The sequence below is a fragment of the Pteropus alecto genome, unplaced genomic scaffold (assembly GCF_000325575.1).
Source record: "Pteropus alecto unplaced genomic scaffold, ASM32557v1 scaffold67, whole genome shotgun sequence".
Classification (NCBI taxonomy): domain Eukaryota; kingdom Metazoa; phylum Chordata; class Mammalia; order Chiroptera; family Pteropodidae; genus Pteropus; species Pteropus alecto.
Genome location: NW_006441061.1, coordinates 6,292,442 through 6,309,791, shown reverse-complemented (window position 1 = coordinate 6,309,791; position 17,350 = coordinate 6,292,442). Strand labels below are relative to the sequence as shown.

The 17,350-nt window shown below is 54.5% G+C and overlaps 1 protein-coding gene across 10 annotated transcripts in view; it reads right to left on the bottom strand.

Annotated features, from left to right (window-relative positions):
• PRRC2B (proline rich coiled-coil 2B) overlaps positions 1–17,350 on the bottom strand; it is an 80,214-nt gene that overhangs the window by 22,048 nt on the left and 40,816 nt on the right. For 9 of the 10 annotated variants that reach the window (XM_015594194.2, XM_015594193.2, XM_015594197.2 and 6 more), the window contains 6 exons: positions 16,169–16,259; positions 13,624–13,816; positions 9,977–10,292; positions 8,162–8,355; positions 6,156–6,351; positions 1,661–1,877 (listed from right to left, as the gene is read on the bottom strand). In XM_015594194.2, coding sequence (XP_015449680.1) covers positions 1,661–1,877; positions 6,156–6,351; positions 8,162–8,355; positions 9,977–10,292; positions 13,624–13,816; positions 16,169–16,259 — 1,207 coding nt within the window. The remainder of the gene's footprint in view (positions 1–1,660; positions 1,878–6,155; positions 6,352–8,161; positions 8,356–9,976; positions 10,293–13,623; positions 13,817–16,168; positions 16,260–17,350) is intronic. The other variant, XM_025051177.1, reaches the window with a different exon arrangement.

Below are 17,350 nucleotides of genomic sequence, written 5' to 3'. Positions count from 1 at the left end.
CCCGCACCCCGAGGACGCCCCCTCCGCAGATGCCGGGGCCGCTGCCGCCAGCAGGCCGGCCTCGAAACGTGAACTCTCGGAAGCCGCGGCCGCGGCCCCGGGGCTGCCCTCTGCCCCCGAAGGCCTGTTCCTCGTCGATGAAGATCCAGTTATTCCTCTTTGTTGGGGGGGTGTCACCGGACTCCCGGGGCGGTCTGGTCTCCCAGGCCCTGTCGGCCTTCTCGTCCTCTTCTGACTTGCTGGCCTCGCGGCCCAAACGAGCACGGGCCGAGGCCTGGCCCTCCGAGGCGGCGGGGGCAGCGTTGGCCAGCGTGGGGTCATTTTCCTCGTCCTCGTCCTTTCCGGCCTGCTGACTGGGGGCCTTCTCCTCAGCCAGGTGGGTGCTCTCCTCCCCCAGCTCCCGCTTACTCTTCTCCAGTTCCTTATCCTTGTCCTCCACCTTCAGGGCTTTGAGGACAGGCTTCTTGATGGGCCCCGACCGCCGGGTCCTGCCACCCTGCTCCTGCTGCTGGCTGCTGGGGCCCCGGGGCTCAGGAGCCCACTCGGGCTGCAAGGGTGGCTGCTGGCCGGTCCCCACCTCCTTCTCCCAGGAGGAGACGTTAAAGGACGGCTCCTCCTGGGGCGCCTCCTTCTCCACGCTGCCAGCTGTGTCGGCAGCCTTGGGCTGGTGGCCAACGTCCCAGCTGCTATATTCTGGCGTTTTCTCTGCAGGGGCAAAGCCGGGCTCCAGCGGGGAACACCTGAGGTTAGGGGCGTGACCCCCAGGAGCACCTGCTTCCTGTACATTTTCTTGGGGTGGAAACAAAAGCTCCTGGCCTATTCTTTGAGAGGAGACACAGCTGTCAAAGTCTGCTGGGGCCTTCTTGTCAAAGGCACTCAAGTGCTCCTCCCCTCTGTCCTCAAGACCACGCTGGGCACTTAAAACGCCCCCTGACCTTCCGGGTGAGGCAGGGTAAGAGCTTTCATTCCTGAAAAGGAACCAGAAAAAGCAGTCAATGTGATTTGAGCCTGGTTCCTATTTTCCATGTTGAACACAGAGCTTAGTTTTAAAAAGAAAAAAAATGTAAAAAAAAAAAAAAAAAACCAGAAAAAAAAAATAAAAAAGAAAAAGGAAAAAAACCAAAAACATAAGCACCAACATTTCGTCTATCTTTACACAGGTCTCAGTGGCTGGGCAGTGGACGGGTCGGCGGCCCTGGAGTCCGGGCGTCAAGAGCGCGGAGGCTGCTGGGGGACTCAGCGAGCCACCGGGACACGGGGCGGCTGGGGATCCTCTGGTTCGAACGAGTCGGAGCCTGGGAGTCCGCGAGGTCTGGGGCGCCGGGCCAGCTTGCTTTGCTTTCACAGGAAGGAGCCAGGACCCACGTGCTCAACCCCACCTGCCCTGGGAGGCCCCACCCTCTCACCCTGCCCACAGTTCAGCGATGCCTTTGGCCCAGGATTGCTCCCCGGCCTTCAGTCCTGCCATCAGATAAGCGCCTGTCACACGAAAGCATTCCAGCAGTCCCCGTCACACGCCCCTCCCAGAGTGCACTGGCATCCCTCACACACGCCCCTCTCCCTCGGGCGGTGTCCCCTGGGGCAGCCCTGAGTGGAGTGGGGGGACTCGGGACCAGGAGTCTTCCTGTGGGCGCGGTCACCATGACCACGTCTGTCTCACCTGACGTGCATGTCCATGGCCAAAGCGTCGCTGGACTTCGGGTGGGGAAGCGAGTAGCTCTTGCTCTGCAACGCCATGTAGCCCTCGGGGCTCCACACAGGAGCTGGGTCGATGGCAGTCACTTTTCTCTCTTGCAGTGGGGGCACACGACTCTGATCCTCAGAGCGACAGCCGGTCCCACAGAGGGAATCCTGGGGCATCATGGGCTTCATCAGTCCTGGGGAAGGAAAGGACTCAATTATGGCATCCTGTCAGAGAGCCAGGCTCCAATCTCAGGGTCGACCAAAGGCCCAAAGGAGACAACAGTCACCCCTGCGACCACCATGTGGACACGGCACCCCACCGGCCTAGCAATGCTGGGATCTCGAGCTTTTCTGGCCACAGATCCCCGAAGCCACCCCACGCAATCTGAGCTGTGGAAAGACCTGCTCCTGGCCTGCGAGTCCAATCTGAGCTTCTGGTTCAAGCAGCCCTGTGTTGGAGGGCACGCGAAACCAGGAAATGGAACTGGGGACAGCAATCTAGAGAGTTCACGGACGTCGGCAGGAGGAGGGGCCCGTCAGTCAGCAACACGACCCTGTGTGAGCAGACGCCTGAAGGTGTCTGCAGGCATGAGGAAGACGCGCCTACCTGGAGTAACAAGCTGGCGTTTACGCGCTTCGAGGTTTGCAAAGGGATTCTGGCTTTAGTTCCCTTCATCTCTAACCCTAGGATCAAAAGCAACACTCCACTCCACGATTTTGCACGGGAATGGCGGGTGGGTGGCAAAGCACAGTTGATGACAAAGTGGCCCGAGGAGTTTAGGATAAAGGTGGCATCTCTGTCCTACCACTGCTAAACCAGCTGTTCACGACTCTCACATACTCGGGTGGCCTGGGGCAGGTGATAGCAAAGGTCCCCCTGGGGCTCGGTCTGTGGAGAAAGATGATCTGATTTGTCATAGTTTCTTAACAAAGCTCATCAGTAGCCAAAGCTGCTGTCAAGCTCGTTTTTAAACTGAGGTAATCTGGCTGGAAAGCAGCTCTGCACCAGGCCGGCGGTTTTAAGCTGCACTTCAGGTGTGTGGTGCTCTGTGTAAATGCTGACAGGTGACGCCAGAGGTGGTGGGGACCCTCTCTAGAACCCTCAAATCACACACCTTTTCTCAAGGACTGTTTATGAGATAGGCAGCTAAACTACTCACATTATACATCAGCTCCGTTTTGGCAACATGGCAGAGCCCTATTACCCGAAAACCGTCCCGCCACAAACATGCTGGACAGAACATGTCACTCACTCACTTGCAGAGCTATGTCTCCCCTAGAAAACTAGAACCCCCCAGGGAGCTCGAACCCCAGCCACAGGCCTGACCCTGAGCTGGTACCTCCTGAAGGGGGGAAGGGGGACACACCTGTCAGTCTTCCTAACCTGCGGGCTCAGCCTTCAAGGCCCCCACAGGACAGGGGGTAGGGCTTTCCCACACAAGGCAGATGCTGCTTAAAACCAAGACCCTCGAAGGGTCAGGTCCTCCTCAAAAGTGGATTTGAAAAGCACATGCTCTTTCGTACAGGGAATGATTAAGTTTGTGTCTTAGCCCAGGGCAGGGTAAGGAAAAACGGTCCCTCTCTAGGAATCTATAGCCACATGCCAGCTTTCATATGGGTTCTGGGGAGAGGGGAGTTCAGACTTGAAGTCCCCGACTGGTCCAGAAACCCCCAGGGAAATGAAAGGTGGTTCTAAGCTGGCAGAACCCTGGAGGAACATGCTCAGCCCAGGCCACACCAGATCTCCACTACAAACAGAGCTCTGTGAAAGATGAACTCGCAGTCTGACACTACCCAAACACGTGTGGGGAGCAAGCCTGCAGGAGTCCCCGGCAAGCCCACAGGATTAGACGCCACCCCAAGAACTTCAAACGATAGAATGATCTGTTCAACACCAGAAAACTATGTTTTAAATGATCAAAAAGTATAAAAGAATTTTTAAAAAGTATGATCCTCTCAAAATAATAGGGTTGAGGAAAAAATTCTAGTGATAAGTGTCATAAAAATTAAAAACTCATTGGACAGTTCAAAAAAAGGCAGATTAAACACGGCTGGAGAGAAAACTGAACTGGAGACAGTTCTGAGGCATTTTCTCAGAAGGCGCCACTGAAATAACCTCTCATGTATTTAAGAGACTTGGAAGACAGACTGAGAAGGTACAAAATAATCCAAGTGGGAGTCCTGGAAAGAAAGGATACAAAGGCAACATTTGAATCGACAATTAAGAGAATTTTCCAGAAGTAATGAAAGACATACACCCTTAGGTCGAGCACCGAGTTCCAGGCAGAACGAAGTCAGAACAGATGCAGATGTGCATGTAGTAGACACAGCACATCGAGACAAAGCTGCAGAGATCAAAGACAAAGGGGAGACCTTAAAAGCAGCCAGAGAAGACAGAGTGGATTCCGACGTAATGCAGACTTTCAGCAGCAACAGGAGCCAGAGAAGATGCAACATCATCTGTACAGGCTGAACGTAGCTGCCAACTGAGACTTCTGCAGCTAGCTACACTGCCATTCAACAGAAAGGGTGACATGAGACTGTTTCAGGCAATCTACTGCCAAAAAACTGTCTGGAGGATTCGATAGAGATATGTATGTCATGAAGAAGTAAACTGAACTCAGATAGAAGGAAAAAGATGCAAGAAGGGAAAAGCAGCAAAGAAATTAATAAACATACAGGCAAATCTGAACAAGCATAGATGGATAAAACAACAAAAACATTAACGGTTCATCAGTGGGCATGAGAACAGGCAAGAACTACAAGTCTCAGCGGAAGCCAGAGGTGAAACTGATGAGGGGTAACAGAGTTCAGGTGAAGGGTGAGAAAACACCTTGATTAGCCTTTGCTAATAAGAAGTCAAGGGCACATGTCAAAATTTAAAGTAACCACACTAAGATAGAAAAGAATATAGAAGAAAAACAATAAAAAAAGGGGAAATTTGATCAAAAAAAAAGCACAAAAAAGAGAATTAAACAGAAAGCATCAAACAGGAGGGTAAGAAACTCAAACTTCATACTCCTAGTAATTCTACAGGGATCAGCTCTGGCAATAAAGTCACAGACTTTCAGAGCAGGTGAGACCACACGCAGCTTGCATGTACGAAGATATACTCCCCAAAAATGGGCTCAGAGAGGCTGATGGTAAAAAGCTGGAAGAAGGACACCAAACGATCACTAATCAGAAGAAAACTGGGATGACGTTGCCGTCAGACAAGTAAACGTTAAAGGCAGCAGCACAGTCCATGGGAACGAAGGAGCACCCCCAGACAAGGCCAACACAACGAAGGAGCACCCCCAGACAAGGCCAACACAACGAAGGAGCACCCCCAGACAAGGCCAACACAGCAGGCTCGCCAGCTGCGAGATCTCAACACACCGCTCGGCAATGGATCAAGGGCATAAAAATTGCGATGGATGATGGGACAGATATTCGCAGAGCACAATTAGCAAGCTCAATTTAACGGACTACCTCCAATTAGAGAACATCTATTCTTTTCAAGTAAACATGGAATGTTAAAAAAAAAAAAAAAAAGACCATGTTACGGTCTACAAAGAAAATTTCAACGAACGTCAGGCCGCCCGGACTGGGGCCCAGCTGGCAGCCCTTGAGAGAAATCTGACCCGCCGCCTGCTCTAGAGATAGCTGTCCTGGAAAGTGACCGTGCCTTGTCCCTTACCATCGTCCATGGCTGTGTCTGCTCTACAACAGCAAAACGGAGCAGCTACTCTGCAAGCTTACAATATCCACTTCCTGGCATTTACAGAAGTTTGCTGACCCCAGTCTATCATACAGACCGCATTATCTGACCACGAAGAATACAAACTCACACCATAAGGATAATCTTAAACTCCTACATATGTGGAAAATTTATAACATACCATTAAAAAATAATAAAAAAAAAATCAAAATCAGACTAACGTTTAGAACTGCACAACAATAAAAGTCCTGTATCTAACACTCACAGGAGCTCACAGCTCAGGTAACAAGTATTTACATCAGAAAAGTTAAAAATTAACAACCTGAGCATCCAAAACAGTTAGAAAAGGAAAATAATTTTGAAGGAAATGAGAAAAAAAGCAGAAATTAATGGGGGAGGAAAAAAAAAGATAAAATAGAGGAATTAAGAAACCCAAAAGCTGCTTTTTAAAAATGGCATTAGATAAACCTTGGGGAAGACTAAGCGAGGGAGCAAACAGAGGAGGCACGAAGAACGGTAAGAATGACAGAAAGAGCAGAGAGAGAGGAACGAGAGCCCAGGAGATAAACGTAATTAAAGGCGCTGGTAATGCACGATTTTAAAGATTCTGCCCAAAGACTGACAGTCGCTGTTAGCGTATATACCCTCGCATTCTGCAGACGCACAAGACTCAGACGGGCCGTGTGAGACGAGAACCCGGTGGCTCGAACGCCTGAGGCAGCACCCCCATCGCCACTCTGCGCGGTGGCCCGCTAGCCCCCTGCTTGCTTACCCGAGGGATGCAGGGCCGACGGGTAGAAGTCCACCGGGGTCCGAGTGGGCGTGATCCGTGGGTCCATGTAGGAGGGCATCATCATCCACCTGGGGTCGAAGCCCAGCATCTGGGGGTGGTGTGGGTAGAAGGTGCGCTGTGGGTGGGAGGGCGGAGGGTACATCGGCTGCCAGTGCTGCATTTTGTACAGCTGCTCCTGACCAGGGAGAAAGACCCAATGAGACAGGTGCTACGGGGCAGAGGTGCCACCCCACGCCCCACGCACACACACGCACACACACGCACACACAGTCCTCCAGCGTTCCATCAGGTGGCACAGAAAGCCCACCAGAACAGAAGGCCAAGAGGAAAGAGAGACTCCGGTGCATTACGGCTTCCAGGCCATGGTCCCGCTCCCAAAACCGGGTGGACAGTCATGCCGTCATCTGGACCCGAGCCCAGGAGCCCCCCGGCTACCAGGCGGACTGGGTTTCCACTGAGATCACACGCTCTCCTAGAAGCGGCCAGCGCAGCCACAGGAACCTCTCCTACCCGAAACCGCTGCCCAATGACATCGTCGGACGAGGAGAGCCGACTGGGCCGCCCACTGCCCACGTGTGAAGGAGCTGGCCCACCAGCCTGCAGCCGGGCTGGGTGCTCCGGGTGGCTCTGGCACTCAGGGGCCTCTGGGGTCCGCGGCCTGCAGCACACGGAGCTCTCCCAGCCCACACCGGAGGCCGGGCCTCCACCCACAGCGACCCCTCACGCCTAGACCCCAGGTCCCCAGGAACCTGAGCCGACAGGAAGTTGGTCAGACCCCTCAGGCTGCCCTGGCGCTTTCAGACTTCCCATTCTTCAGGGAGGATTTGCCCATCACTGCCCACCCGGAGAACTGCTACCACTGCGTGTGGCTTGGGGGGGTCCCAGAGAGCTCCCCAGTCGGTCATTCCCCAAGCCACGCGTGACTGCCTGATGCTCACCTGCGCCCCCACCCACAAACCCACAAGTGACCGGACCCTCCTGGAGAGAGCACCGGCCCCGTGGACCCCGGAGCGCTTCCTAGGAGCCCAGAGAAAGGGGATGGTTGTAGAGGCAACTAAGACAGACTCCGGAAGAGGCTCAAGCCTTGGATTTGCTCCCCCGGGGCACACGTGCGGAACACTTCTCTGTTATCATTAGTAACAACTGACTGTGCGCCCAGCTGCCGGGCTAAGTAACGTCCATGCACCTTCTCAGGGTCCCCCAGACCGCAGTGCCCACCAGCACGACACCTGTCCCGTGATTGCTCCCATGAGGCACGAACTGCCAAGGCAAGCTATCAGATCCAGATGTTCGGGATAAGAGCTCACTGAGATTACAACCCTCACAGCAACCATCACCTGCAAGATCTCTTCTCCAGGGCAGTGGGCAGGTCCCTTTTAAGGTTTACGAGGCCAATAAAGTGATTCTGATAACACTGATAACTCAGGTTTATGGGCGTCATAAAACCCTCACCTCCAGTGAGGCAGGTGTGCCCACTTCCTGGCTGACACACATAGGACTAGATAAGCTGCACCATTAGGATCAGATACAGGGCTCCCTGGTTCAAGACCTACAGCCCTCCTCCTTCACGCCTCTCTGACAGTTCTCCAAGCAACCCCCAGGCCTCTCCCTCCTTGGGAAGGTCCTAGGGTGGGGCCACACAGGGCTAGGGAGCAGCCCCGGCAAACGGCTCCAAATGAAAAAAACCTCTCTTCCATCCAACCTACACTGAGACCAGTGCACACACCACTACCTGTTCCCACCAGTATCAGACACGATCAACAAACTCCCAACCTTCTACTCATTCGCAGGAGAAGTAAATAATGGTCAGAGCTGACCTACCGAAGCCCTATGTGTTGAGGTACAAGTCCTGCCACCCCCGCTGGTGGCTGGGACACATGACGGTGGATTCTTGCTTTAAGTGAAGGGGGCGTGGGAAGGGGAGGGGGACGTCCGCTCAGTAGTCAGGTCGGTTAACTAAGACCTCTGAAATGCCCTATGTTTACCTGTTGCTGCTGCTGCTGCTGGCGCTGGAATCGGGGAGGAAGTGACTTCTGGTACTTGCTGAACTCCTGTGCAGGGGACCCCGCCTCCCTGGCCCCCTCCTCACTGCTGCCGCCCTGAGCCACGGCTGCAGGAGCCGTGGGGGCTTCTTCTGGAAACGTGCCGGGAGCTTCCTGGGCAGAGAACTCGGGGGAGCCTGGAGAACAAATAGCCAGAGAAATGGCCCCAGTGAGCTCACGAAAGCTTGGCCAGACAAACAGCAAACGCCTTTTCTCGTGGGCACTTCCAGTCCCCCGCTAGACTATTCACACCCCGAACCCTGGCGCAATGCTAAATGCTTCACACGCACGAACTCGTGGATTCCCCACGTCACCAACGCTTTAGAGAAAACGGAGGTTTCAAAGGTTAGGTGAACTGTCTGAGGTCACGGCGCCAGCGGTGGAGCTGGGGACTGAGTTCAGGTGGGAAAAGCTTCATTAAATAGGACCCCTGTAAAACAAAGCAGCCCCCAGCTCAGCAACGGCCCACACACCCACCCTCGGAACAGCACGACTCAACACACCCCAAAGCTGTGACCGGGTGCGTCATTACGCCTCTCCCCGCCCAGTTCTTCACCCGTAACTGCACCTTCCCCACAGTGCGTTTGTGAGAAATTGCGTCAGGTGATCCGCGTGATGGACTCAGACCGGCACCGGACAGGAAGTGCTCCGCGTGATCTCCCATCACCTTCCCTCTGCCTCGTCCTCGTCCCCGCTTTGCGTTCCTGTTTCCTCCCCAGCGTTACTGAAGCGTCACGGACGTCTGTGTTCTCGGTTCTACTGCACAGGGCGAGCGGGCTAAGGAGCCCGATGCCACGCCTCTCGGACCCAGCAGCGCACCGCAGAGGAATTCGCAGAAAGGCGGGGACCCTCCACTGCACCCGACACCCAGGCCCACCCCGGGGACCAGGATCCACCGACCATGCTCACACTAAAGCTAGCTACTCCCTGGACGCCCCACTGGCCCGTCTCAGCGAGGACTGCGAGACGAGGCACAGGCTTCACGCAGCCCTCAGCGGAAGGAAATCTGCAGAAGCACAGAGGTCCACTTTCCCAAGCTCCTCGGCCCAAAAGGGTCCCGTGACTCCGACCCCCAGCAAGACCACCCCGAAAAGCCTTCAGGGACTGAAACTAACATCAGGCCCGTCGTCTCTCCTAAAAAGGATTTGGTTTTAACTGATTTAAGAAAAATCACAAAGAGCACAGCTGATCGTATCCTTTAAAACTGCTATGAGACAGTCTCCCTCACGCGGCCACGTGCTCCATTCCCGTAGAATCAACGCCAGCAGAACGCCTTGTTCCGGGCAGCCCGGCTCCTTTCAACGCCCCGTGAAAGGGCCCTGTGCGTCACGAAGCCCTCCGGCACCTGCCTCTCCGGCGGGGCTGGGGGCGTGCTGACAGCAGTGACTATGACAATGACAAAGCTGGTGGCCATGCCCGTACGCACACGCGTGCTTCCTGCACCCAGTCACTGTGCACGGGGCTTCCCGCGCTACGTCACGTGGCCCCTCAGCACGCAGGGAGGGACGCACTACGATCACCGCTTTCACAGACGAGGACACAGGCTCCGGAGAGGTGTGCAGCCACCTAGTTTTAGTAATTGAAACAGGATGTGAACCCAGGCGTTCGAGCCAAGCTGAAGCTCGTAACGACGGATGCTCCCAGTCCCATCTCGCTGTGAGCCACAGGCTGTGCGAGGAAGCCGGGGAGATGCCCACAGAGCCAGCCGCCACGGCAGCCCAGGCTTTCCAGGCTGCGGGACCAGGGCCTGGCGCTCACCTTTGCGGACGGCAGGGCCATTCTCCTGTGGGGGCGCCTTCTCGGTGCCGGGAGACCGGGGGACTTCCTTCTCCACCTGCGCCTGGGCCTCGCTGGCCTTCTGGGCCTGCCTACACTTCTGGTCCAGCTGCTTGAGCTTGGCGGCGCAGGCGGCCAGCCGCTCCTCCCGGGCACGGCGCTCCTCCTCCTCCCGGCGCTTGCGGGCTCGCTCCACGGCCTCGGACATCTCCGACTGGACGAACTTCTGCCGTGGCGGTGGCTTGTCCTCTTTGTCCTCGACGGACTGCTGCCTGAACACGCCGCCCATGGAGGACTTCTGCCAAGAGAAGAGAAGTCTCTGATGAGACGGGGCCGCTCCCTTTACGGGACCCTTCCCAAGACCCTCGAGCTCCTTCGAGGGGCCACTGTGATGCCTCGAGCGGACCCGAGTTTTAATCCCGTTCTGCCCTTTTCCGTATTCGGCACGAGGTTTGGGCAAGTGCCACCGCTCTGGACCTTGGTTCCTCATTTGCAAACTGAGGATGATGGAGAAAGGCCCGGGATTGGGAAGATGCCCAGAAATGGGTACACAGCACTCAACGCTGTGACCAACACGCAGGAAACACTCGGTAAGTGGACGCTCGCCACCCCAACGCGTACACAGATGTGGGCCCCCGTGGCTCACTGACAGGACCTGGAAACCACAGTCACCATTTCTTAGTCACAAAACTGCTCTACTCCCCTCTACCCCGAAAATAAACAAACCTCTGGGCATAAACAGTGACGAGAAACTGAAATTCATAGTCAAACAGTTTCAAAATGGTTCTTTATATAAAGACGAAAAAGCTTCTCAAAAAACATCTCTTTTGGGTGTTTCATTCACTTCCAAGCCTCTCACTGGCTGTCTCACTGGACAACGACCAGCAATGTGAAAAACTCATCACTGGGACGGGCTCTCCCTGGTCTGCAGGCAGGGAAGCTGAGCACACGAGCAGGGGCAGGCTGCACGGAGCCCCAGCCACTAAATTCCCGTGAGCCACGACGACCCAAAACACGTGCGACTTCCTGTCTGGAGTGGTAATTACACGGATGTGTTACACAGAACTGTCAAAAGTCGTCAAACATTAAAGAAACCAAGATCTCTGCCTTTTCTTGTACGGTAATTCCACCTCCACAAACGCACTATGCGGCGCATCTCGCGGAGTTTCCTCATAACCTGGAGACAGCTGGCGCCGCCGTGAAAGGTGATAAACTCCCCTTCACACAGCAGAACGGGGCCGAAGCGGGCACACTCCCTGCACTCCGCTCTCGAATGTCAACTTCGGTCCACGCGCTGTGACGGCTGAGCGCTGTCTCACCGCATGGCTCACACCCTAATCTACCGCACACCCGGGCATCCAGCACCCCCTGCAGAGGACCCATCGGGAATTCCTAGAAACGGAACAGCAGAATCGAAGGGGGTGCGCATCGTCGAGACGTTTGCTATGCCTTTCTAAACTGCCCTAAGCTTAGCTATCATCTGATGGACTATAATGTTCCATAAAATATTTGAATTACGACAATCTCTTCAAAAATTTGCAGGCATAAAATTATACAGATTCCCCGCGGTCGACTCTACCCATCATGAACTCGCAGTGCTGCGCTAGCAAGAGCCACATGAAGCCTTGGGGACTGGGCAGCCCCACTGCACGAATCTAGGTTAAGTTCAGGGAGCTTCCAAGAGCAGCACCGAGTCTATTCTGTTTTGCTTCTGTGTCCCCTGTACCCAGCACAGTGCCTGGCACAGAACAGGTGCTCAGTACAAAAGACTGAGGCTAATGAGCATTCTCGCCTTCTAAGGACACGGACCCTCCAGCAAGGTGCCCTGGAAATGCAGGTTCCGCAAGTGTATTTCAATCAACGCCTTTACCGCCCCAGCTCTGCCCCGCCGGAACATTTCCATCCTGAAGGACGACGTCCCACGAGGGGTGGGGAAAAGGTCAGCATCTGGCACGACAGTCACGGTCGCTCAGAGCAGGTGGTCCAAGCCCAGGCGGGCGAGGAGGGCAACCCTGTGGAGAGGGGGCTGGTGTGGGAGGTGGAGCCCACCCAAGCTGGGCGAGGGCGAAATTCAGAGAGAGAGAGAGAGAGACGGCCCCGCAGGGAAACCAGGGCGGCCACATGGGCGCGGACAGCGGAGCGGGTGAGGGCATCTGTGCGAGGGGGAGGGGCAGGGGCAGACATGGGAGACAGGGCACACACGGGGGCCTGACCAAGTCACTGCAGACACTACAGGCAACGGGAGACACTCCCCACTGCTGGAGAAGCGAGGGACAGATGTGCGATGGGGGGAAATGAGAAGGAGCTCTGTGTGACTGGCAATACTGCAGAGGAATAATGAAGGCATGAGTGTGTCTCTATGGACGCGCACACACACCTGTACACACAAACATTCCCTGACCGTCCACTGAGAGGCCAGGAGCAGTGACGCCCCCAGTGCAATGACCAGTCCTGGGGCCCACGACTGGTTTCTCAATACCTTGAGGGGCTAAGGCAGGGCGAGGACGAAAGGTGCTTAGAAAGGCTTGTTCTAAGCAAGCAAGGAATTGCTCAAAAAAGGATGGAGACATGTAAAAAGGATGAGGACTCAAGGTTGAAGAGGCTCCCAACGGCCAAATTAAAGACGATTTGAGCTTCAAAACAATGAGTAACAGATTATAACTCAACTCATATAAATAAACTCAAAGTTGAATGAGAAACAGGACATTCAGTCTTAAAGTATCTCCCCACCAATGCTTATCAACTACAAGTGTAGACGAGAGTAAATCCACAGTGTCACACTTGGTAGGCACCGCACTAATCAAGAGATCCAAGGGCAGAGGTCAGAGGGGGCCAGAGTGGGGTCACGGTCACCCGCCAGGATGCGATGAGAGGCAGTGTCATTTCTGAGAGATTCCAGCCGAAAGAGGAAACCCTGAACCTGAACGCAGGGAAGGACCAGACAGACCCGGCTGAAGTGCATCCCAGAGTGACCAGCTCGTGACAGTCAAAAGCACCAGTCACGAGAGCTCGAGAAAGGCTGAGGAGCTAGTCCCAAGTGAAGGGCACAAACAGAAAGGACGACGAAGGCAGCGTGTGATCTGAACTGGACTCCCCGTAAAAAGGACATTAGTAGGACGATTAGTGAAAGCTGAATGAGGGCTGAGGACCAGGTGGCAGTGATGTATCTGTACTGATTTCTTGGTTATGATTGCGGTTACGTGGAAGAAACGTCGATTTTGTGTAAGCATTAGTAGATACCAAGTGCTCTACAGTGATAGGGCCTGATCGGGCTGGCAACTTACTCTTCAAACAGCTCAGAAAAAAAGTATCCTTTGTATTGTACTTCGAACTTTTCTATACGTTTGTGCTGGTTTCAGAAGTTTAAAAGAAATTTTTTTAATTAAAAAAAAAAGAGAGATAAAAAGGTCCACTGTGACTTTTCAGAAACCCAGACACTGAACTCAGCAAGATACAAATGCACAGGACAGCCACGCAGATGCCCTGTTGTGGTGTTTGTCTTGGAACTCTGGCCAAATGAGTGTGAGGAGACGGGGAGGAGGCGGGGGAGGGGAGGGGGAGCAGATGGAGAGGGAGAGGGAGAGACACCCAGCTACTCAGACACAGAACCCCTCCAGGGCCCACAGTACCTGGTAGTCAGGGCCTGCCGCCCAGCTGTGAAGCTTCCTGGACGGTGGCTGAGGTTCCGGCACCTTCCGGACGGCCCGAGTCATGCCCACCGTCTCGCTCCAGTCCTTTCCTTCCTCTTGGGCACGCTTGGCATCGGCACTGTCCGCAGAGCTCATGGACAACTGCCGCTGCCTCCTGGGGTCCCAGCTGTTCCTAGAACAAACCGCATCGGGTGTCAGCTGCCCCAGTCAGCCAGCCTGCCAGGGTCTCAGCACACTGGCCGGAGGCCCTAAATCAGCTGTCTACATGCCGATTTCCTTCGTCAGAACAGACCGCCCCAGCCCCCCGGCCTTCACGGGTGGGAGGACGCGCCCAGACCACCAAAATCCAGGCCGACGCTTACCAAGTCCTTCTACACACAAAGCTCCAGGCAGGATGTCTCACATCCATTACTTCGTTTACTGCCTCCCCCCCAACACGTCCTCGCTCCCCCCATTTGAAAGTGTGGGTTCACTGAGTCTCAGGGAAGTTGGGCAGCTGCTCTTCTAGGAAGGCGCTAACAGATTTGAACCACGGACTCCCGGACGGAGGTGCCTCTCACTCCACAGCTCCTTCCCTGCGCTCTACACAGAGGAGGCGCCCAAAATGCGCCTCAAACGGCAAGACGGCTCACCGGATGCCGGCACAGTCGAGAGAGCAAGAGGAGGAAGGCAAAGCACACACGGCTCGGGGGAGAAGGGGGCGCCACGTGGCGGCTACGCGAAGGCTCCAAGAGAGGGGAGCGCTGACCAGGGCTCATCTTCATAGACTAAGGCGTCAGCGGAGGCACCGGGCCAAACGTGTGCGTGGGTACCGAGCACCTCCAGTATGCAGAGCAAGTGCCCTCTGAACACGGGGAGTCAGGCCTGGCTCGTCTGTGTGTGTCTGCACGTGTCCACGCACACGAGTACGTGAGTCTCGGAGGGAAGATGAGGCCGGTAAGGCGGGTTAGGTGACCACAGCAGGGCAGCCACTGCTAGTGACTCCTGACTTCACTGTGAGGGACATGGAGACCACACGGCGGTTCCTGATCCACCAGGAAGACCAGCGTCTTTGGAAGACGACTAGGCGGTGTGCAGGCTAAGAGGAAAGGGAGGAGGCACGCTGGCTGACCTCTGAATGGTCCAGGAAAGAAAAACTGCTGGTCCCAGTGGCCCCCGAGACAATGAACAGGAAGGGACAGAGTCAAGGGAAGCGTCAGGAATCATCATGGATAGGGAAACAGATGTCAAAGGGACTTGGGACTTTTTGTAGGAGTCTCTGGGGGTTGAATATCAGCCAGCTCAGAGAACGTCAAAAAAGGAGCAGGTTTAGGCAGGAGATGCTTTCGATTCGAGGCGTCTCCGGTCACAGCCAGCAGCAAGGCTGGTCCAAACCCATGCCTAACGCGTCCCGATGAACATTCAACTAACGTCAACTGAAAGAGACAAGAAGCAGCGTCCTACCGCTCCAGTAAATCTGTAAAATTTTATGTCTTTGCTTTGGACTTAAATTTTTTGATCGCGTTTCCTTCTGAGCTTGGAGTTCCAAGAACTGTCCCATAGATATTTCCCAAGTGAATCCAAAGCTTCGGTTAAAAATCAGACAGCATCAAAGTAAATTACAGAAGCCTCACTTAGTTCACTGTGCATCATCAGAGAAAGGGTGGCAGACCATACCAGCCCCCTCCAGAAGAGGGGCGCTGACCCCAGGGGCTCTGAAGTGGAAGACGAAAGGACAAAGAAAAAGACTTGCAGGCTCGACGACGCGAACATTCGATCACCGACAATAAGCTAAACAGAGGGAAATATTAAAGCATCAAAGGGAAGCCTAAGTCTAACAGGTAGTGGACAAAGGAAAAGCTCACACTCACTGGTATTCAAAGAAATGCGAATTAAAGCAACCACAGGTATCGTTTTAATAGTACCAGCCAATACCACTGACGTTATGATAAAAACAGAGAAACCAGAGTACGATGAAGATTTTTTCAAAGGGCACCGAGTAAAATTAGTCCAATAAAATAATCCAAAAAAAAGAGAGAGAAAAGATTGAAGTGGTCAAACAAGTTTAGGAAACCAGCAAACCCAGCTCACTGCCCCTCCCACCCCGGAAAGAGCTCCGGCTGCTTCAGCATCAGCTCCCAGGCTGTGGGCAACCCTGGAGGACAGGACCGAGTTAAACCAGGGTGGTTTCCCAAACTTGCTTGGCCACAGAAGCCATGACAGCCATAATCAATCTGCAGAGCGAGCGGCCTACACAACACACTTGTGGAAATGCCGGGACAGTGGTTCCCAGTCACTAGGACTCAGCCCACCACGCCCGGACACCAATCCTGGCTCCATTCTTGTACAGCTGTCCCCAGTAGCTACAGTCCCCTCGTCTGCACAATGAAACCACATCCGCCCTGGGAGGCTGCAGGTGACGAGGAAACGGACTTGGCAGGGTGACCGGCCACGGCGGCCCTGGGAAGTATAACACGTCCACATCCTTCCAACGCCATGTCAAGGTCCACTGGGACGCCGCTGTGGGCGGGGGCGGGAGCCTTACCACTTCGGCCTGCCATCCTTCACGACGTCTTCCTCCTCTTCGTCGTCACTGAACTTCAGTTTCTCGGAATAGTCCACTTCCTCGTGGAGGCCTGCAACAGGTGGTGGGTCAGGAAGACGTGAGAATCTACAACAGGTGGGTCAGGAAGACGTGCTGAGGATGCCCCTGAGGGCTTGCCCCAGTCAGGAATTATGCCAACCCAACTGAGGAGCGAGGCGAGCCACCCAGCTGTCACCACGGGAACAAACTGCAGACGAAAGTCAAGGGCAGTCCTGGCTTCTGGTAACAGACCAACTCTCCCAGAGATAACGGTTCTGAAATCTCAGCAAAACTGTCTAAAAATGTATCAAGAGCGCATGAGAGTGAGCAAACGCGGGTGGAATCCAGACAGGCGTCTACCCGAGAAGCACAGCGGCTCCACCGCTGAGACGGTGAGCTCTGACCCCAGGCACTCACTACCCTCCAGCCCCTGAGCGGCCCAGGTGGCAGACAGGGCCGTCAACTGATGTGTGGGTACACGAAACGCAGTAAATCCATACCATGGGGTAGCGTCTGGCCATAATAAAGAATGACTACTGACACATGCTACGTCGTGCGCCTTGAAAACACTACGCTAAGTCAGAGGAGCCAGATATAAAAAGCCACCTATTATATGATTCCATTTATATGAAATTCCTGAGTGTAAATCCAGGGACAGAAAGATTAGCAGTTACCAGGGGATGTGTGTGGGGTGGAGGTGGGTTGGGGCACGGCTGACAGGCAAAGGGTGTCTTTTGTGGGTGATGAAAACGTTCTGGAACTGAACAGTGGTGACAGTTGCACGCATTTGTAAATAAACTAAAAATCGATGAATCATATCCTTAAAGAAAAAGGCAACACTGACAAACAAAGGGTTAGAGCTGACGAGGCAGTGAGTGCGAGGACATGCTGTCTAGACGGTCACTGTGAGCACGGACAGACGGTCACTGTGAGCACGGACAGACGGTCACTGGGAGCACGGACAGACGGGCACTGGGAGCACGGACAGACGGGCTGAGGAAAAGGACGGGGAGAGACACACCATGGAAACGATAACTAACTAAAGCGGCAGCAGCCATTAGCAGGACGGGACAAAACGGGCTCCGAGACAAGAAGCATCAGTAGAGATGAAGAGCAGCTGAAAACAATACAAAGGGTCACTGT